General features: G+C 36.4%; 1 protein-coding gene across 1 annotated transcript; it reads left to right on the top strand.

Annotated features, from left to right (window-relative positions):
- Positions 1 to 384: 384 nt before the first annotated feature.
- Positions 385 to 17,687, top strand: slc6a1l (solute carrier family 6 member 1, like; the record flags this gene model as incomplete). Its single annotated transcript, XM_081362650.1, has 14 exons — positions 385 to 622; positions 2,237 to 2,368; positions 3,085 to 3,185; positions 6,051 to 6,160; positions 6,957 to 7,089; positions 7,994 to 8,128; positions 9,972 to 10,075; positions 10,246 to 10,370; positions 10,587 to 10,699; positions 12,430 to 12,561; positions 12,653 to 12,755; positions 13,600 to 13,700; positions 16,492 to 16,659; positions 17,540 to 17,687. 14 exons carry the CDS (start codon positions 385 to 387, stop codon positions 17,642 to 17,644), a joined length of 1,800 nt encoding a protein of 599 aa, XP_081218776.1. The 3' UTR covers positions 17,645 to 17,687.
- Between the last annotated feature and the right edge of the window lie 4,602 nt (positions 17,688 to 22,289).

The raw sequence follows: 22,289 nt of genomic DNA, 5'->3' as shown, positions 1-22,289 counted from the left end.
TATTCTAGGTATAATCAACTGGCCGGAAAAACGATGTTATAACCCCAGTTGTTTATACATACAATTATACAATTCTATACTATAATTTAGTACAACATTACCACTTCCAGTTCTGATCAATGGTTTACTGTAGAAACAAATATCTAACCTGCATTGATTTCACAGTAAAATTCTAAATGCAGTATTTACAGCAAGATATTACTGTTAAATATTTTTTTTAATCTTTGCTTTTTTACACTGTGACATAATGTTTTCCCCAGAAATCCCATTTAATGTGTTGTGTGCAAACATTCACAGTCAGTATCCCTGCACTTGACAACTCAATAATACATTACTGGACTGAGGTGGATTATTATCTGACGGTGGTGTGACGGTGTTCCTGTGATGGGGAAGACTGGCCAGAGCACGGTGGACCTCAACTCACCCTCAGACGTGAAGCAGGCTATCCCGTTTGAGGACCTCCGTCACAACAGTGTTCCTGTAGAAGAGGAGAAGGAGAATAAAGTACCAGACAGAGGAGCATGGAAGGGAAAATTTGACTTTCTGCTGTCCTGCGTTGGATATGCCATTGGGCTTGGAAATGTGTGGAGGTTCCCATATCTTTGCGGAAAGAATGGTGGAGGTAAGAGAAGACTGACAAAGCTATTACTGTTAAAGGAACACGCTGACTTTTTGGGACTTTAGCTTATTCACCGCATCCCCCAGTGTTAGATAAGTCCATACATACCCTTTTCATCTCCGTGCGTGCCGTAACTCTGTCTGACGCACCCACTGCTAGCCTAGCTTAGCACAAAGACTAGAGATAAATGGCTCCAGCTAGCCTACTGCTCCCAATAAGTGACAAAATAATGCCAACATTTTCCTATTTACATGTTGTGATTTGTATAGTCACAGTGTGTACAAATAACAAGGTCACATGAGACACAGCCATCTTCAAAACTGTATACATACTGGGAACTATATTCTCAGAGGGCGAAGCACTGCTACTTGGGCAGAGTGATTTGCTCGCAGCACCTGAGAAGCCGCCCTGTGGTGAGGAGCAGAGAGTTCGCTCAGAGTTGGAGTAAATCACTCCGCCCAAGTAGCACTGCTTCGCCTTCTGAGAATATAGTGCCCAGTAAGTATACGGTTAGAAGATGGCTGTGTCTCAGGTGACCTCGTTATTTGTACATGCTGTGACTATAAATAGGAAAATGTTGGCGTTATGTTGTCACTTATTGGGAGCAGTATGCTAGCTGGAGCCATTTACCTCCAGTCTTTGTGCTAAGCTAGGCTAGCGGTGGGTGCGTCAGACAGAGTTACGGCACACATGGAGGTGAAAAGGGTATGTATGGACTTATCTAACTCTGGGGGATACGGTGAATAAGCTAAAGTCCCAAAAAGTCGGCGTGTTCCTATAAGCTGCTGAGAAGATACATTTGCCTCTGATTTTAGGTGTAGTTAATGGTTAGTTTAGGTGTGGGATAGGAATAGGACTTAGTTTGACAAGAATATTGTGCCAGGGCCAAGAAATGTTGTTCTCATGACCCAGAAACAGTTTGAAGAAGCTAGATGGGCATGTGTAATTTTATATTATAGAATATCAACCCAGTTTTTACTACGAAAAAGACCAGCGGTGTGTTTCCCAAAAGCAACTATGGTTGCAAGTTCCGTTGTTAGTTGAATGTGTTTCCCACAATCATAGTTCCAACAAACATTCGCAAACATCATGGAAAATTGATTATAAACACAGTTTCTTGTTAGTATGACATGGACTTAGATCAAGCTCTTGAGCAGAGTAAGAAAGCTAATATGCAGTACAATCTATAGTTTGTAGTGTATATAGTAAAATTCTTACTTGATTTCAAACAGATACATTAGCATAAGTTATTATTCCACTGCCTGTGTGATAATACCATTAATGCCAGTTATATATTGTTGAACCAATGTGGCTTGAACAATGGATGTGAGACAGACTGACTGCATGGATGATCACTAGCATTATGTTACATTTATGGTGCTGGTCCGTACCATGGGATGGTGGTGTGCCTTGGTTCTTATCAGATTACTTAACTAGCTTGACCAGCAAGACAACCAGCCATTCCAAGTGAAATGATTTCACAAGTTTCTACTATAGAGCACCAAAATATTTCAGCTATCCAAAAGGTGATTGACCAAATGGCACACAGAATCATGCTCCAATTATTTTTCTTTTCTTCTAGATGCTAATGCTAATTTTGTATTACTTTGTCTTTAGGAGCTTTTCTCATCCCATACTTCACTACTCTGGTGTTTGCTGGTATCCCGCTCTTTCTGCTAGAGACATCATTAGGACAGTACACATCAGTAGGGGGACTGGGAGTATGGAAATTAATACCCATGATGAAAGGTGAGAAATATTTACATACACATTAGCTATTTGTGGAGTTCTTACTGAGAACCATTGCCTCACTGTATGTTTTGTACCATCATCAAATTACAATCTGTTTTAGCAGCCAGAATTTGTTATACATAATAACATTAAACCAATGTCTAGTGGTGGAACTACTTGTTTTTTCAACCAATGGCAGATGGGGTGTGTTTGAAACTTTTTTGAGTCGATAGTTTTGTAGTTCTATTTGGTGACTCTAACAGCGCAGACAGGACCTATTAGGAACTCTTTCAGTCTTGATTTTGTTTTTGTTTTCTACTAGAATAGGTCTTCATGCATTAATTTTATTTTATTTTTAATTTTATTTTTACATATTTTACATTATTGCAGCTCCTCTCTTCCCTGTAACGCTCTCTTCCGTTCTGAATCGAATGGACCAGTTGTGATTGGTCAACAGTTTCAAGAGTGTTTCGGAAAATTCATTCTCACAATAGTTTTAGCATGTTAATGGATATGAAAATGTAATTGTATTTGGTAGTGGCGACTAGATCGGATGAGCATGCTGTTGCTGAGCAGGTATGCCAATGATACACAGACAAGCTGCAGTGTACATTTAAGATATGCTGCTGCAGCATGAATAGGCATATATAAATCCTGAAGCAGATCTAGGCAGGTGGAGCAGGTATTTGTGCTTCATCACCTGAGGTTTCACTCAAAAGCTCCTCTTGTGTCAGGTGTGGGTCTGGCTGCTGTGGTTCTGTCCTTCTGGCTCAACATCTATTACATCATCATCATTGCCTGGGCTCTCTACTACCTCTTCAGCTCTTTCAAAGCGGTGAGTGTCTATCAAAAAGCACAAAGTCACCAATGTGCATTCTACTCTCTCTCTCTCTCTCTCTCTCTCTCTCTCTCTCTCAAAATTTATTTTGTCTACTATAATTTAAAATGACTCATCAACTTTTTGCATGAGAATGTGGGGGTTTTGTTTGTTATATGTTATCCTTTGATCTCTAAATAATAATTTGATTACTTAATGAAAAAAAAAAATGTTAAGCTATCACAATGATTTTTTAATTGCATTCATTGGTCAAATAGGTTTTGTGGTGTTAATTCTCACCATCCGTGTCTCCAGTGAATTGAGCTACACTTGCCTGGAATTTCTTGAAAGTCTTCTCAGAATTGCTCCTTCTTTCAAGTTCTCCCTTCCTCCCTTTTCTCTGTATCCCTCTCCGCCTCCTTGACCCCCTTAAGCTTTCTGTGGCTCTGTCTTTGCTCTAGAGAGTGTTTTAAAGGCTCCACAGAAATAATAACTGCCTCTGTTTTGTGGAAATCGAAGTGCAGTTTCTGCCATGGGAATAAGAGCTTGTCTCTAAAGCAGTGAAGAGGGAATCTGAAACAAAAAAGGCCTTTATTTTCTGAAAGCATTGTGCTGTTATTTTTTAATGCTTTTTATTTATATATATATATATATATATATATATATATATATATATATATATATATATATATATATATATACTGGAATGGAGTGGGGAAAAATCTTGCAGGCTTACATTGGAGGAGGGACCGTAACCAGTCAGAAAGAACACATTCCAGCAACAACCAAGAACACTTAAATGACCAAAATGGCATGTGATGGAAATAAACTACTAAGCATAGCAACGCCCTGGTAACCACCTCGAACCCTAGCAACTGCATAGTAACCAAATAAAAAACAACTTCAAAGAAGAACACTTACTTAGCATACTTTTCAAAAGATTATTATCTTAACACAAATAATATAGGCTACTTTAAAAGATTATACTTTATTTTATTTATTTATTTTTTTTATTTATTCATTTAGCTGACGCTTTTATCCAAAGCGACTTACAATTGCTATATATGTCAGAGGTCGCACGCCTCTGGAGCAACTAGGGGTTAAGTGTCTTGCTCAGGGACACATTGGTGCCTTACAGTGGATTCGAACCCGGGTCTCTCACACCAAAGGCATGTGTCTTATCCACTGCGCCACACCACCCCCCCCTACTTAAGTGGAATATTTTCATACACTTATTTGCATGTTAATTGCAACTAAATGGAAATTGAATCATCGTTTAATTAAGGATTTTTATTAAATGCAATTAGCTGAACCACTTAAAGGTGCTGTATGTAGGATCCAGCGGCCTCTAGCGGTGATGTTTCAGATTGCAACAACAGCGCTCGTGCGCGTGCTCAAACTCAAGAGCGCGAACTCACTACCGGCGGCCACACTGAGACTTTCAACACAACGGAGAAAGCATCACACAACATGCTGGAAACTCTTGTAAACTCCCACTGCAACATTACCATAATAGGCTACTTTTATCAGCTTGACGTAGAACTAATGCTCCATGCTCGTACCATGATAACGTTACATTGACTGTATTTTGCCGACATGTGGTGTTATCTAGCATTATTTCACTAACTATTCGTGTATCTTTCACAATCAGCAATGTCAACATAGGTCAATGAATGAAAACGAAAACGGTTAGTCAACTAGACTGGACAATTTCAGTGTAACAATAAGACAGTAGGAAGTAATATTACTGTACTGTACATGTCTGGAAATGTGTATTATAAACAATATGATAGTAGTGGGATGAGTGACGTTAGACAGTAGATCTAGTACATAAAATAAAAGTTACATCCTAAAGCACCTGCTTTTTGTTATCATGGAACAGTCTTTTGTATTCATTTCATGTCTTATGTATGTTATATTTTACCTTGCTATTTCAAAACGGAGGTCTCTCCATAATTCAAACGCTCTGCCTATGTTGATCCGTGTTTTCGTCCTGAGTCGATCCGATTGACGTTTGGCCTGACGAGCTTCAGCAGATATATTTTATATATATATATATATATATATATATATATATATATATATATATATATATATATATATATATATATATATATGGAGTTTGTGTTGGAGTCTGTGTTGTGCTGGAGGCAGGTCGTTTTTTGGTGTTATCAGACTCCATGTCGTTAGCTGCAGTGCAGTTGCAATAGACTGTAGGCTCGGGAGCGCGCGTGCACGTCACATCCGGTGGATTTCGCAGAAAATCCGACCCGGAGACTTCACATAAAAATAGGATTACTGGCCTTCAGAGGTAATAGCAAAACACGAAAAGTGGATCAATGTAATGTGTGATTACAACCCCTTCACAGACGGCCAATAAAAAAAGGATTCATTTTATAAAAAAAAGTTACATACAGCACCTTTAAGTAGGATAATTATTTTTTTTTTATGTAATTTCATAATTACATCTGTTATCTTTGAAATATGGTTAAAATGTGATGTCACATGTTCTGACAAACATTTATAGTAAACCTTTAGTTTGACATCATTATTACAAAGTGAACATTTTAAAAATGTATGTAAATATGTTAAGAAACACGGTGTACTCTCATTAAATACACTTAAGTGGTCTTTTATTTCTTTAATATTATATTATCTGCAAGTACAGTTTGTTAAATATTCTTTTAATTATTGAAGCACACTACAAGTGTGAACAGAACAGGTGCAGGAACTAATTAACAACCAGGAAAACTGACGATAACTGCAAACTCAGGGAAAACACAGGAAAATAATAGAACATACATGTGACAACAGTGAAGCACACTTTCCTTTCACAAGGGTATCCCAGATCTTCACCCATTTTAATATGCTCTCTCTCTTTAGGAGTTACCATGGCAAACCTGTGATCACCCTTGGAACACTGATCGCTGCTTTTCCAACTACAGTTTGATGGACACCACCAACCTGACCAGCGCCGTCACTGAGTTCTGGGAGTGAGTCAACACAATTGAGATTTCAACACTTGTTGTATTGTAAGCTAAAATCCTGTTGCACTGATCAAATAGATATTTCCCTGTCTAAGCTGTGCTTAGTGGTTAGTACAAGTGGTTAGACTTTTTCTGATTCCTTCAAGAATCATTTTCTTGTTTTGTTTTCATTTACCTTCATCTGTGGAGCACAATAGTTGGAACAATGTTCACACTGCCCTTTTCTACATTTTGAATAAGTCTTGACCACAGCACTCATAATCTCAAATTTGGTCGTGTACAAGAAGGCCTTTGCACAAATTTGATCGGTTATGTCATGCACAAGATTGAAGTCAAGTTTGGAATCATTGACATCAAACCCTGACGTGTAAGTTTGAATGTGCAAATGTGTTACCAACCCAATCTCACGGCAATTTGTACGCATTTTACGAGGTGGCTAATTCGCATGAATTCATATGACCTCACTCGTACGAATTTGTATGATTTTTGCTAAATCGTACATATTTTTTGAGTTGTCCAATTCGTATGAATTCGTACGAATGACCTAGCCCTGACCCCGCCCTTAAACTTACCCATCACTGGGGTTTAGAAAAATCGTACAAATTTGTACGAGTGAGGTTGTACGAATTCGTACAAATTAGCCACCTCGTACTCGTTTGTACGAATTCGTACGAATTGGTCGTGCGATAGCACTGGTTAAACTTTTTCTTTGACTATTTCTTTCTTTCCCATTCAAAACATTGACCAACAAAAGTGTTTAAATGTTTAATTCCTAACTAACAGATATTTGTTAACTCTATAGGAGGAACATGCATCAGTTAACAAATGGTTTGGAGGAACCAGGGGAATTGCGCTGGCCGTTGGTTGGAACTTTGGCGTTGTCTTGGATTCTTGTTTATTTCTCAATCTGGAAAGGAGTGGAGTGGACGGGGAAGGTGTGATATTATTTCTATTCCTCATACAACAACCCAGAATGTTGTATTTCCTATTTCTTACCTATCCTCACCCTCTTTGTGCATACTTGCCTTCTCTTTTATCTCATTTATTCACAGGCTTGCTTTTGGTTTCTTCTTGTTTTTTTTTTCCATTTCAGGGCAAGCTTTATCGATCAGAGGTTGATTTTTCAAAGCCCAGTTGACTTCATGAAGTTATAAATCATGTTTTATGTATTGTGTTGTTTCTTTCTACAAAAGAGTCTTGGAAGCATTTGATGAGAAACCTTTGAGTTCAGATCTTTAACTTTAAATTGCAGACTTTGGCAAGTCTGAGCACAGTTTTGCGATCTCTTCAGAACTGTTTTTCCCCTTAGGAAAAAGAAGCAGGAAACTCAACTGTGGAAGCTCAGTTCAATCTCATTACTTTCTCGATATACATAATGTATTTATTTAGCATATTATACATTCTTGTTGTCCAAGTCCATTTTTTGACATAAGTGTTGCAGAAATTGCACAGTTTAAGCACTATGATGAGTAGCCGACGGACATGTCTTAAATTGTAAGCCATTTTAATTATTTATTTATTTATTTATTTTCCTGGAGAGAAGGGAAAATGGCTCTCTTTATCTGCCCTTTCTCTGAGGATAATTGAATTTTAATGTGATCTCTGCTCTGGGGAAGAAGACATACATTTTCCGACACTCTATAACCTTGATGGACATCACTAATTAAGGGCAATCATTATCCTACACAGCAAAAACACTGTGTTCCAATACCAATCATCAAACAGAAGCCAGAGAAAGCATTACACTAACATATTAATAATGTTGTCCTCTACACCTACTTTAAAATGATTCACTCTGTAACTCTCTCTCTCTTTTCATTTATCTCTCGGCCTCCTCAGGTGGTGTATTTCTCAGCCACATATCCCTACTTCATGCTCTTTATTCTGTTTTTCCGTGGAGTCACTCTCCCTGGGGCGATAGATGGCGTTCGCTTTTACATCACCCCAGACTTCAAAAAGCTTTTAAAATCTGAGGTAAAAATCCTGAAATGTATTTTATATTTTGAATGATATTTGATATATTAAAGTATGAATCTTGAATTTGAGAACTTAAAACACATGTACATCATTTCAGAACATTCATGTTTGAAAGTGCTGGGGAATAATTTGTGACCCTGGACCACAAAACCAGTCACATGGGTCAATTTTTTGAAATTGAGATTTATACATCATCTGAAAGCTGATAAGCTAATAAGCTTTCCATTGATGCTATGGTTTGTTAGGATATGACAATATTTGGGCGAGAAACAACAATTGAAAATCTGGAATCTGAGGGTGCAAAAAAATCGTAACATTGAGAAAAATCGCCTTTGTTCGCGATTGTGCTGCATTCACTCACAAAAATAAATGTTTTGTATATTTATGGTAGGAAATTTACAAAATATCTTCATGGAACATGATCTTTACTTAATATCCTAATGATTTTGGGCGTAAAAGAAAAATCAATAATATTGACCCATACAATGTATTGTTGGCTATTGCCACAAATATACCCGTGCAACTTGTGACTGGTTTTGTGGTCCAGGGTCACATTTTTCAGCGGACTGACAGCTGATTTCACAGGACCGCGCTCATATTCACATTATATATTCACATTTTTCATCAATGATAGACACTAAGTTGTACAATATTGACATTAAGGTAATCTAAAACATAAACCCCTTTGTGTTTTCACACCCTTGTGGAAAACAATTTTGAGTATGATAATACAGTAAAATAAATAATTCTGGAAATTATATGAAATATTAGAGAAGAGTAGTTTATTTAATGTTTATATTTTATTTAATATAATGTCATTACTATTCAACTATACAAAATACGTTTGTAGTTACATTTGTAATGATACATTTGCAATTTAGTACATTTAAAATATATAAACTTTAAATGTAATATTGGATAACACTGTTAAAGTACTTTCGATGTGCTTTAGTATGTTCATCAACACATCAAAATAAGTGAACTTATTTTTAAAGCATAACAAAAGATTATTAAAATATAATGATTTAAAATGTGATAAGCATCTTAACATTATAACAAAAGTGAACTTGCAAAGAAACATATTCATGAAACTGTACCCACTTTACACTTAAATGGCCTTTTATTTGATTAATATTATGAAGTTACAAGTACATATTCAATTTTCAATACACAGATCCTGAGCCAATAACCACATGTGATAGAATGAATCTTTTATTATTAACTATTAGATAGACTATAGCCTGCACTTCATAATAAGCTGATACAGTATTTGAGAATGTGTTTATTTTGACTATCAATAGTTTGCACACCTTACTATTTTTCATTTAACCACTGTTTCAATTATACAGTGTGGGTGTTATGAAGGTAATCAGCCTTTTTGCATTTCTAGATTAATTCAATGATGTTTTAAATGTTATAGCATACTCACTTATAATATTTGAGACGTATTTAAAGCTTTAGGATAAGCATTTTTCTGAGTAAGTGAGCAAAACCAAAATGTTTTAACTGACCATACTCTAAGCCCCCCTTAAAATATTACTGAGACTTTAACTGTTGCTGTCCGTAAATTTCACAGACAAGCTTTTACTCTTTTCTATGTCCACGGAGGATGCCATTTTAGAGTTTATTGAAAGCTTCAGTATTTTACAGACATTATTATTCAAAGATATGGTATCCTCAATATTTCTGTTCTCTCTTTACTTTAAGAAGAGCTTAAGTAGTTTACAGAAATCTTCAGGTTGGCTAAATAATAAATCAAATGCATGTAACTAACAAAAATGGTAATATGCACTGACAGTTCTGATCCTATCAATATTTCTCATTTTGCATTTCTTCTCAGGTGTGGTTGGATGCTGCCACTCAGATCTTCTTCTCGTATGGTTTGGGTTTAGGTTCTCTCATTGCTCTGGGAAGTTACAACTCCTACAACAATAATGTCTACAAGTAAGAAATACTAGTCTCTGTCCAGATGTTTAAACATTATGTACATGTGGTGTGTACTTGTCATGCAATCTGACGTGCAGAATGACCTTTTCTCTGAAATTATATTCAGTTTGTGGTGTACAATTTTTTCACTTTTGATTCAATTGACATGATTGTTGTTCCATCTATAGAGATTCTATCATTGTGTGCTGTATAAACTCCTGCACCAGTATGTTTGCTGGGATCGTCATATTTTCCATTGTGGGCTTTATGTCGCACATCACAAAGAGACCCATTGAAGAACTGGCTGCTTCAGGTCATTATGTCTCTTATACATTTACAAATTCCATTATTGCAAACTTTAGCAACTTAACCTAACTATAGCATATTTTTAAAAAGAGTAGTTATTACAGAACATTGTATTTAAAGCAATCATGATTTGATGATTTGGCATGAACAAGACATGCTTTTTTTGTTGTTGTAAAGTTTGAAATGGTAAAATTGGACTCATATCTACACTTATGATGTTCAGGTCCTGGTTTGGCATTTCTGGCCTATCCACAAGCAGTCACACAGCTTCCCATGTCTTCACTCTGGTCTATTCTCTTCTTCTCAATGCTCATGATGCTGGGGTTGGACAGTCAGGTACTAGAGACACATTATTCCACAGACACTATATATGGCATTATTTTAATGCTATATTGCTAGAGCCTGAGATTTACCGAACCCACAATACTCCTCTAATGGTACTACATTTAGCAGCATCGCACACACCATTATTCATTATTCTTGATTTTTTAATTATTCAAATTAAACAATTTACATATAATTCATTTGGTGTTATTTTAGTTTTGTTGTGTTAGGTGTGTGACAGTTATGCCAGTGACAGAATTGATCACAAGAGAATTCAGCACATAAAATTTAGTCTCTTCACATAGCCATTTTAGCTATTGTTAGAGAACTTATAGAAACATAAAATATAGCAACAGTTATTTTTTTTATGTTTACTTTCTATTAAGTAACTGCTGTAACACCATAGGCATTGACTCTTTGAAACTTAAAAACAAACTTAAACAATTGTATCATACAAATCTCACTTGAAAATATTAATAATAAATAATTAATTAATATTTTGTTTTAGAGTTATTTTGGCCCAAATTTTGAAACTCATTCATTTACTTAAAGGAACACTCCACCGTTTTTTGAAATAGGGCTTATTCACTTTCTTTCCTACATTTAGATAGGTGGGCAAATGCATTTTTGTCTCAGTGCATGCATTGTTTTAGTTTGACAGGGTCGGCGCTAGCTCCCCTTAGCATAATGAATGGAATCCTTTGTTGCCAGCTAGCATGTCCTGAGTAAAAGTGATATAAAAAATAAAAATAAACCACCTAATTACTTCTTGTGGCCTGCGTATTCACAACAAGTACAAATAGTGATGCAGATTAACACTAGGCGATTTCCCAGGCAGATATTGACTTATATATTAAGGACTATATTAGGGGGAAGCACAGGTGAAGCACTGCTACTTGGGCGTGATATCTCTGCGCCCAAGTAGCAGTGCTTCGCCTGTGCTTCCCCCTAATATATAGTCCCAAGTCAATATCTGCCTAGGAAATCGCCTAGTGTTAATCTGCATCGCTATTTGTACTTGTTGTGAATACGCAGGCCACAAGAAGTAATTAGGTGGGTTTTTTTAATTTTTTATATCACTTTTACTCAGGACATGCTAGCTGGCAACAAAGGATTCCATTCAATATGCTAAGCTAAGCTAGCACCGACCCTGTCAAACTAAAACAATGCATGCACTGAGACAAAATTTGCAAAATAGATTGCATTTGCCCACCTATCTAAATGTAGGAAAGAAGGTGAATAAGCCCTATTTCAAAAAACGGTGGAGTGTTCCTTTAAAAAAAAAAAAAAAAAGGTAACAAAAAGCATACAATTTTAAAGTTACTCCAAAGCTTTGCTGCAGAAATTCAGTCTGTAAGGTATACTATACTTGTTTCTATTTCCTACACTGTAAAAAATTATATGATCAATAAGTTATGATAACATATGTTTTTTACATTGCTTTAACTCATCAAAATAAGTTTTTAAAGTCTTTTTTTTTTTTTTGTCAGTTGAAATGACTTAAACATCCAAGGTGATTGTACTTAAAAATTTAAGGCAGCAACTTTTGTTTACAGTGTAATTTTAAAATAACTAACTACAAAAAATGCTAGTAATTTAATATATTATGTTGATGTGTGAAGTGGAATTGCTCAAACATGGTTTCCAGTACATTTTTATAAAAGTGTCCAGCGGTCAACCGTCATGAAAGCACTGTTTCAGTGAATGACGTGAGAATAATAATGCACACTTGTCTGTGACAGTTTTGTACAGTGGAAGGTTTCATAACCGCTCTAATGGACGAATATCCCACAGTCCTGAGGAAGAGAAAGAAAGTCTTCATCCTCATTGTCTGCATTGTATCCTTCATGATTGGCTTCTCCAACATCACCCAGGTGACTGCCTGAAAATTTCTGTTTTATTATTACTCTTCAGCGTCAGACAGTAAGTTATGATCTTATAGTAATGTGTGTGCTCTTTTTTTAGGGCGGCTTATACGTGTTCAAATTGTTTGACTACTACTCGGCCAGTGGAATGTGTCTTCTGTTCTTGATCTTCTTTGAGACAACCGCCATTTCTTGGTTTTACGGTACATCTCCTAATATAAACTTAGACTAGACAGGGTTGAGACATTTTTAGTTTGACAAATATATGTGAAAAAAAAAAAATATATATATATAGAAACTTTCGATCACATTCACATCTATATATATATATATATATATACATATATATATATATATATATATATATATATATATATACATATATATATATATATATACATATATACATATATATATATATATAGAAACTTTCGATCACATTCACATCTATATATATATATATATATATATATATATATATATATATATATATATAGATATATAGATATATAGATATATATAGATGTGAATGTGATCGAAAGTTTCTTAAAAATGAACAGTTCAAGCTAACCTCTGTACAATAATGTTAAAGGAATATTCTGGGTTAAATACAGTTTAAGCTCAAGGTGCGGAGACATTTACCTTTATTTGATGAATTTTCACGGGCTTTTCAATAGCGATTGTGAATTTCACTTGAGGGCAAAAGATTTCCCTATGTAGATTTTGCATTTGTTAAAGTTGGTCATGCAGATTTGCCACGTTGAGTTGATTTGAAAGTGGCTTCTGTGTGAGCAGTGCTTCAAACATCATTGCACTAATAACAATAGACAATGGACTTTTTTGCGTTTAAATATGAGGGAGTCATATATGAAAGTTAGTAGGCTACATGTAGGTCTCTGAACCCTTGTGTGTTTGTGTGTGTGTGTGTGTGTGTGCGTGTGTGTGTGTGTGTGTGTGTGTGTGTGTGTGTGTGTGTGTGTGTGTGTGTGTGTGCGTGTGTGTGTGTGTGTGTATATGCATCTCTTCTCTCTCTCTCTCTCTCTCTAGGCGCAGAGAAATTTTATAAAAATATTGAAGACATGATTGGTTATCGGCCTTGTGGCTTTTGGAAACAATGCTGGATGTACTTTACTCCAACAATTTGTTTGGTAAGTGTATCACTTTCAACTTGCAACATCTTTGATATGTTTTCAAAGTTGAACTACTTTAAACTAGACAGGGTTGCAACTGAAAGATGCGTTCACACTTGTAGTTCGGTTCACTTGGTTCTTTTGATCCGGACCAAAAAAAAAAAGAAATAAAATATTTAGTCCTGGTTTGCACTATAATTTTTAACACCGAAATATTTAAAACTACACACACATGTTGCTTGTCGAACGAATAGAACAATATAACCAAAACAATGCTGTGCACTGGGCTAAATGTGTTCATTGTATCCCGTTCTCATCCCAAGGCGTCATATACTGACGCTTTTGACATTTCGTCTACATCGAACGCACATGGCACCCTTTAGCGTCAATATGAGACGCAGATAGAAATGGGCCAGAAGGCGCCTCCTAGCGGTCTAACCCTAACCCTACCCCAGACCTAAACCTACCCATAACCGAACAAAGCTCTGTGCGTCTCATATTGACGCTAAAGGGTGCCATGTGCGTTCGATGTAGACGAAATGTCAAAAGCGTCAGTATATGACGCCCAAGGATGAGAATGCGTTGCATGGTATATGGTGGAGCTGACAACTTGTAAAAAACAGGTATGCTTGAGCATTCTGTCCTTTTTAGTAGAGGTCGAGAAATAATGGATTTTACCAATGCCGATAACCGATTAATCAACCAATTATTTTTTAAATGGATAATGAAGAAAACCAAAATAACATATAAAATAGTGCTAAACTTTATTATAGAAATAAAACAACAGTAATGGACCATGAAAATATACTGGACTTTTCTAAATATAAATAATACTAATTTATTATTTATACCTCCTCATCATTCATGTTAATTCATAGTGCATTACCTAATGTTAAGAGACACAACTTTAAAATGTAAAAATTTATTAGTAAATGTTGAAATTATCAATGAAAATACTTATATTAACCTTAGTCAAGGATACAAATGGACACTTACTGTTATCATTTCATATAAATCCAAACAGTTATGCTTGAAGATGGCGCTCTTTACATATCTACACAAAGGCCATAGCACTGAAATTAGATACACGTGTATTGTAGGTATATATCACACTTTACTTGCTTCTATTTTAGAACACTTGATGATTATCTAATCAAAATAACAAATGATCTATTACAGTGAAGATAAAAAAGAACTGAAATTGGATGCGTTTCTGATTTGTTTCTGATATGTTTCTGTTGCCTGCATGAACATATTTGCTTTCTTAAGTCACTAGCTTTAAATATGCAACTTCGCTTGGAGAATGAATGCATAAAAGCGACCAACAGGATGTAAATTAATTCAAATAGATGCTAACAATCATGACATTAAACATTTGGGTTGGGCTTGTGTGTGTTTTTGTCACATTGTTTTAACCGCTTATGATACTAATGTTAGCGTCCTCTCAGCCTCGACGACAAACATGCTGCTGTTCTACACTAATGCTAGCCTGGTTCTACCAGACTCTCGTACATTTCATTTGTACAGAGAGTCTGGCCTCGCTCCATTGAGAAACGTTTACTTCCTTGAAGGCGGGTTCTCTGTTAAAGTTCAAAACTATTGGATCTGCACAGAGTCACTCAGGATCTGCCATAGCCAATCGCTAACGTGTGGTCGTCCGAATGATCAGAGGATTATGTTTAGAATAAGATGTCTGTCTTTTATAAAGTTCATAAAGCGACGAGAATACTTTTTGTGCGCAAAAACAAACAAAAAAAACTACTTTATTCCACTATTCATTTCCTTCTCTCTGTTCCTCGAGTCTTGATAAAGCAGCGCGTCTGTGTGTTGTACGTCATGCGTAGGCTCACTATTGGCCGACGCTAGTCATGTGTGTGATCACATCAACGTCATCGTTCTCAGCCACTCCCTCTATTCGCTGATTGGTCCTACAAAAAATTTGTTTCTGGAAACCTAAGAATATACAGCAGTCCCAGACGTAGTACTGAAGGAAAATGAAATTGAGCGGAAGTACGTAGGAGGGCGGAGCCAGGCTACACTAATGCAGCATCTAGTCAACAAATTAATGACTTCATAATGATATGAAAACGTACTGTAGTGTACTGTATACATACCGTTTCGTTGTCTGTTTTAAATCCACATCTGAAATGTCCCGCTCTATGCAGTGTGCTGCCTCACATGTCAAAACAAACTCCTCGAAGCATCAGTGCTAGATTTTATTTCACCTCTAGAGGCCGCTCTTGTACTGTATAATGATATTGGGCCCTTCTCAGCTGATCCAGCAACAGATGCAACCCGGAAAAAGTATCGGTGTAGATTTTTTCTGATAACCAATTGCACCAGCAATCGGTCATCTGTGCCATAATCGATAATCGTTATCTGTTAATCAGCAAAACCGAATAATCAATTGACCTCTATTTTTTAGGGTTGCATCTTGTGACTTCATGTCCTGTTTTTGGTTCGTTGACCTGACTTTGGTTTGTGTTGCGTTGATATTTCATTCGAACCGCACCAGAGTTCGTTTAAAAGCGGATCGAGACTCATCTTTTTAGTAGTCTGGGTTCACTTGTTTGGTGCGCACCAGGTTTCGGATGGTAGCGTTCACACTTGAACCGCATTAACAGAGCAATCGGACCATGGCTCTTTTTAATCGAACCAAACATGCCAAGTGTGAACACATCCTATGAATTAAATCACTTTTATCCTTTCATTCAACTGTATGGTGAATTACGTAATTGGTTATCCAGTTAAACACTCATGTCCTTAATGAACTGAGGATTGATTTGTCTTATGTGTTTCCTGATTGTAGGGTGTTTTCACATTCAGTGCCATAGAAATGACTCCTCTGACATTAGGGAAGTATGTGTACCCGGCCTGGGGTCAGGGCATTGGCTGGATAATGTCGCTTTCTTCCATGATTCTTATACCCGGATATATCATCTATATGTTCATCACTACCAAAGGCAGCATCCGACAGGCAAGACCTCTGATGGATTTAGTGCACTCTCAGATAAATATTATAAAACTTGTACCTTTTGGGGTACAACAGCCTTGGGCAATACCCATAAAGGGACATCTTTAAGTTAATTGTAGTGCCTTAAGGCTACATACAGTACTTTTAGGGGTTGATAAGGTATAAAGTTGTCCTTTTAAGTGTACTGCCCCAGTGACAAACTGCTGTACCCCTAAAAGTATTTATTTATTTAATTGTTTTTTTTGTTTGTTTTTCTGACAGTTTGTTTCTGGCCTAACAATTTTCACATTTTGTCACAGTTGCCTCTTTGCCAACGGCTTCCAAATGTACTTCCTTCCCTATAAACCCCCTTCCTTCCCATCTTCCTTCTGAATTCAAAACATCCTTAATTTTGATCTCACAAACTTCCTTCCTTTCAAACAGGGTAACAAGTTCTGAATTTCCAAATGTACTTTCTTTTTTATAAACTCCTTTCCCTACTTCCTTCAAATCTTCCTTCCTTCGTTCCAAGCAAACAAACCTCTGAATAATTAAAAATACATCCTTCCTTCAGAATAAACTTGCAGTCAAACCTTTGAAAGTCCTTTCCTTTCAAACTTCCCTTCTGAACAAACTTCCGAACTTCCAAATATACTCCCACATGAACTTCCTTTCAACTAAACCTCTTTCCTCCCTTCTTTCATTCTTCCTCCTGAACAAACTTGCAAGCAAACCTACTTCACTCTGGATGTATTTTTTCCAAATTTGCATACTTCCTTCATTTGGAAATTCCAAATTTACTTTATTCTAAATGTCCTTCCTTCCAACAATTTCTCTCTCTCTCTATCTTTTATTCTGTAGTAAAGTACAATAATTGTCATTGGTTATTATTTTTCCCTCTCAGCGCTGGCACAAGATGACCAAACCCAGAGAGGTCACAATTTCGGATGCCAATGATCTCACACAACAATCCTCACGGACAGGAAGTATGGATGAAGCTTCAGTCTGACATCATTTCCTCTTTCCTGTACAATGGCCATTAAACCAATGGCAAAATAACTATTCCTCCATTGCATTTTTTTTTCTGTTGGAGAATCTACAGCAGATTGAAATGGATTACGCACGTTCATCTGTTTTCTTGCATTTCATTTTCTACTTCCCTCTCTGATGTGGGCTGCAGTCTGTCAAGTCAAGTCAAGTCACCTTTATTTATATAGCGCTTTTTACAATACAGATTGTATCAAAGCAGCTTCACAGTGATAACATGAATATAATACAACAAAGTTTGTTTCTAGAAGAAAATTGCATCATCGTCCACCTTGAGTAAGGCAGATCAGTAATATTGTTGAATATTAAATGTCCCCAACTAAGCAAGCCAAAAGCCAAGGCAACAGTGGCAAGGAACCAAAACTCCATCAAGGTGACAGAATGGAAAAAAAAAAAAAAACCTTGGGAGAAACCAGGCTCAGTCGGGGGCCAGTTCTCCTCTGGCCAACAAGCAAAAAGTGTATGATTATGATCCAGGCAGCATTACAGGTCAGTAGTCAGATTGGATCAGAACATTCAGAATATTAGTCAAAAAATAGTCTGTCTTGAGAGGAGAAATAAATTTCAGTGACTCTCAGTATAAAGCTAGAAATAATCCAGGCAGTTGATAGGCCGCTGGAAGGGCTACGTAACCGTTGCATTCCTGTGTAATATACAATTTCTCACAGTATTTACTGTACCTCAAGTTGGTGAGTGAATGTTCTCTTGGTGTCAGCATATATGGTAATATTATAGTGGCTGAAAAGGCCATGTATGATTATTCTTGTTACAGTGTATTGAACTAAATTAACTACAGGAAATCCATTTGTATTTTTGAAAGAACTGGAATGACAGAATGAAACTGACACAAGGTAGTTGACACAACACATGTACATTAACTGTTTTTTAGTTTTTTGTTTTTATCAACATTAAGATTGTAGGTTCAAAATTGAATGTATAAGGGAGAGTGTATAGGTCCCGTAACTGTCCACCATTTATTTTTCACCATTTTAATAACTTTTTGCTTTTACAAGCTCATTTTATATGGCCTTGCAGTGTGCCAAATTTTGCAGTACAATTAGTCCCTCAATTAATATGAGGTGATAAAGGCTGCATGCATAATAATAATAATAATAATAATAATAATAATTAGAAAAGCATTAGTAAACTAGTAAAATAGATTCAGATGGAGGTTTGTATGTCATACTGCAAGAAATGTAAACTTCACAAACGTATAAGGTTAAGTTATAATGAAATTTAAATGAGATATCATATAAAACAGACTGAAAATCTAGTATCTTGAAAAACTTAACTCAAAAAAGTTGTGTAAATTAGTTTTGTTTGCAACGTATTGATTTGTTCATGTGAAAAAGTCATTTTCTCATCTGATTTATTATTAAAACTGCTCCTTAAACAGGTTTTACATCATAAAATTTATTTTCTGTGAACCTCGAAGACTTTCTGGGTTTCTTTTTTTTTTCTGGGCATCATTTGTTAGATGTCAATATTGTTTTAATCAAATGGAAAACAAAAAGATTGTGTAAACCATGCATTGTTTTCATTCATTTCAGCTTTACATGACATCATTCATGTTAAAGGGTAAGTTCGGTATTTTACACTTAAAGCCCTGTTTACAGATCGTTTCTGATGAAATAGAACAGTTAAGATTAAAATTCGGACACATGCTGCTGTCCCAAGAATTTTAGGTTTCTTTCGCTTTCCCCAAAACCTCTAGAATGGGTGTATTGAGAGTGAGGAGTCACGTGCCGACTTGGGTTGATTTGGGCGGGGTCTGAGCCTGTCGGCCATGATGGAAGGAGACGCTATCGGTTGCCAGGGGCAACGCCTTCAGAACTACACAGAAGCGCGACTAAACATTCCAGAGCTCTTTCATTTTTGCGCATTTATTAGGCTATTATTATTAGGCTATTTATTATTTCAGCGGGACACAGACTGATCTACGAATACGAAAAAGAAAAGGAAGAAAGTAAAGCAATGCAAAAAGATAAAGCGAAAGAAAAGGGACCTTACAGGAACTAGCTCACACCAAGCGCAAAACAGCGGTATTTAGAGAAGATAACATATAATTCGTCTTGTGTTGACCTAACGGGCGATCTTTGGTCTTGTGAATCTTGTTCCCTGGCCAAACTGAGGGCTAAGTGAAATTTCATAACTTTATATTTAGGCTATTTAACTTTACCGTTGTTGTAATATTAGACTAGAGCGCTGACTTTGTATGTTTGACTGAATCGTTTGCTTTATTTCTTATTGTATAGCTTCTTGTACTTTTTACTTATAGGCTACTTACTTTTATAATGGCTATTATTGATAAAACTGAAATTCAACAAAAAGAGACAGGGTTTAGTTTTTTTATTATTTTTTTTTTTTATTACAGTGATGATCAGAGTACAAATGCACATTATATATTGCCTGAACCATATTAATAAGTTTAATATTTTTAAAATTTAAACGGAAAGAACAATTTAAATATAACAATTTAAAAAAAAAAAGTTTTGTTATAAATATGCTAACGTTACATGTAGTGAATATAATAAATATGCGTTGCCTGAACCACATTTGTGTAATGTTTAAGATTTCTTTAAATGAAAACGAAAAGAGGCAGTGTAGTGTTTTATAACATATTTCGTTTTATTGTTGCCTAAAATGTACATACAGAGTGAGATAACCGGAGTAGCAGAGCGAGCTGAGTGACGCGCGTCCTCGGGAGTCATTCTCCTGAGCTGCACTTGACATTGAAGTCCGAACTTTGCGTACTTGCTATTGAGAAATGCCTAATGTCGGCGCTTGGCTTCTTGTGACAAACACTGGAGCAGTTTTTACTTCCAGGCATGGTAAAACAGTGCGGAATTGCGAAAACCTCCTCTACTACCGAGTTAACAGCACACGTAAACAATGATGTTTTGCCGCTGGAATCCTGCCAACATGGCGGATCGAGGGGAGGGGCTCTATACCGTGACGACAACTCCTCACTCTCAATAGGTGCACTGGAACAATACTTCATAAAACGCATTAAACTTTCGTTTACAAAGACCTGAAACTCACCGAGTGGTCAGGGATGTTCACTGATATGCTCACACAAAAATCGCTGCAAAAGATGCTTTCCAACAGGTGTTTTACCATTCGTTGTAAAACTGTGGATCTATTTTTCCAAACGTCTCACACCCGTAGATTCTTCCATTGGGAGCTTGAAAAATAGACACTCCAGCCCAGTTGGTGGCGATAATGCACCTTTGCCAATTGCAAGCAAACCACTGGCATTTCATTGAATACACAGAAGAAGCAGAAGAAGAAGCGGCGGAGTAATACCGTACCTCACACAGCACATTCAATACAAGTCAATGGAGTTGGACAAAAACTACGATAAAACCTGTTGGAAAGCATCTTTTGCAGCGATTTTTGTGTGAGCATATCAGTGAACACCCCTGACCACTCGGTGAGTTTCAGGTCTTTGTAAACGAAAGTTTAATGCGTTTTATGAAGGATTGTTCCAGTGCACCTATACAACCATTCTAGAGGTTTTGGGGAAAGCGAAATAAACCTAAAATTCTCGGGACAGCAGCATGTGTCCAAATTTTAATCTTAACCGTTCTATTTCAGAAACGATCTGTAAACAGGGCTTTAAGTGTAAAATACCGAACTTGTCATTTAAAGTGTTAAAGAATTAAGTCATGCTAATGAACATACTTCATGTAACTTTTTTTCTGAGCATGCTTGTAAATACATCAGGATTATTAGTATTGTATCTAATTCTATTTACATAGAATATGTGTAACATACACTGTAATAGACAATATTTTTAAAGTAGACACCATTCAATTTGAAATAATGAAAATAAGGCTATGAGAGTCCTATCTGTAAAATCCATTTAACTGTTAATCATTTAAGCTAAGTTAACACAACAATAATGTACTCTACTAAAAATGGAAAAGTTTGCCTTTGCAGCCGACAACATTGTCAAAACAATCCCCGTTCACACAGATCCACAAAAACAACTAAACGCTATATTATGCATGTGTAACAGAAGCAAGCTAATAGTTGTGAATGTAAACCTCACTCTCCTGGCCTCAAGAGGCGCACTAGTGACTGAAACTAGAGACTGGTCCTTGTTAGCGCGCCCACTTCCCATGCTGGAGACACCGGTTCAAATCCCGATCGGAGTGGGTCAAGTAGGACCGGTTACATTTGGTGCCGTGACCCGGATGGGAGTGAGGTTTAGGGAGTGTAACAGAGGCAAACTAGTAAGAGCTGTGCGAGTAAACCTCACTCCCCAGGCCTTAAGAGGTGTGCTAGCTGATGCTAGACACTGCGGTCCTTAGCATGCGGTCCTGACGTATTTCCTGTTGAAACAGGAAGTTTGGGTGGGACATATCGAAGGGCTCAAGCTTTCATAGACATGAACTAAAACATTGATTTCATGGAGTCTTTAATAATCGTACAGCACATTGAATTTATTCAATAGTCTCTTTTTCATTTTACATCAAATTAAATGGGCCTATGCCATGTGCTCTGATTAAGGTCTATGTGAAGTGTTACCAAAGCTACAAAGATAACTTTTATTGTGATGATTGTATTTGTTTTTATCCTCACAAAATAATTTGTTTATTAGT

The sequence above is a fragment of the Scardinius erythrophthalmus genome (assembly GCF_964197995.2).
Source record: "Scardinius erythrophthalmus genome assembly, chromosome: 4".
Classification (NCBI taxonomy): domain Eukaryota; kingdom Metazoa; phylum Chordata; class Actinopteri; order Cypriniformes; family Leuciscidae; genus Scardinius; species Scardinius erythrophthalmus.
This window is presented reverse-complemented; position numbering and strand designations above follow the sequence as displayed.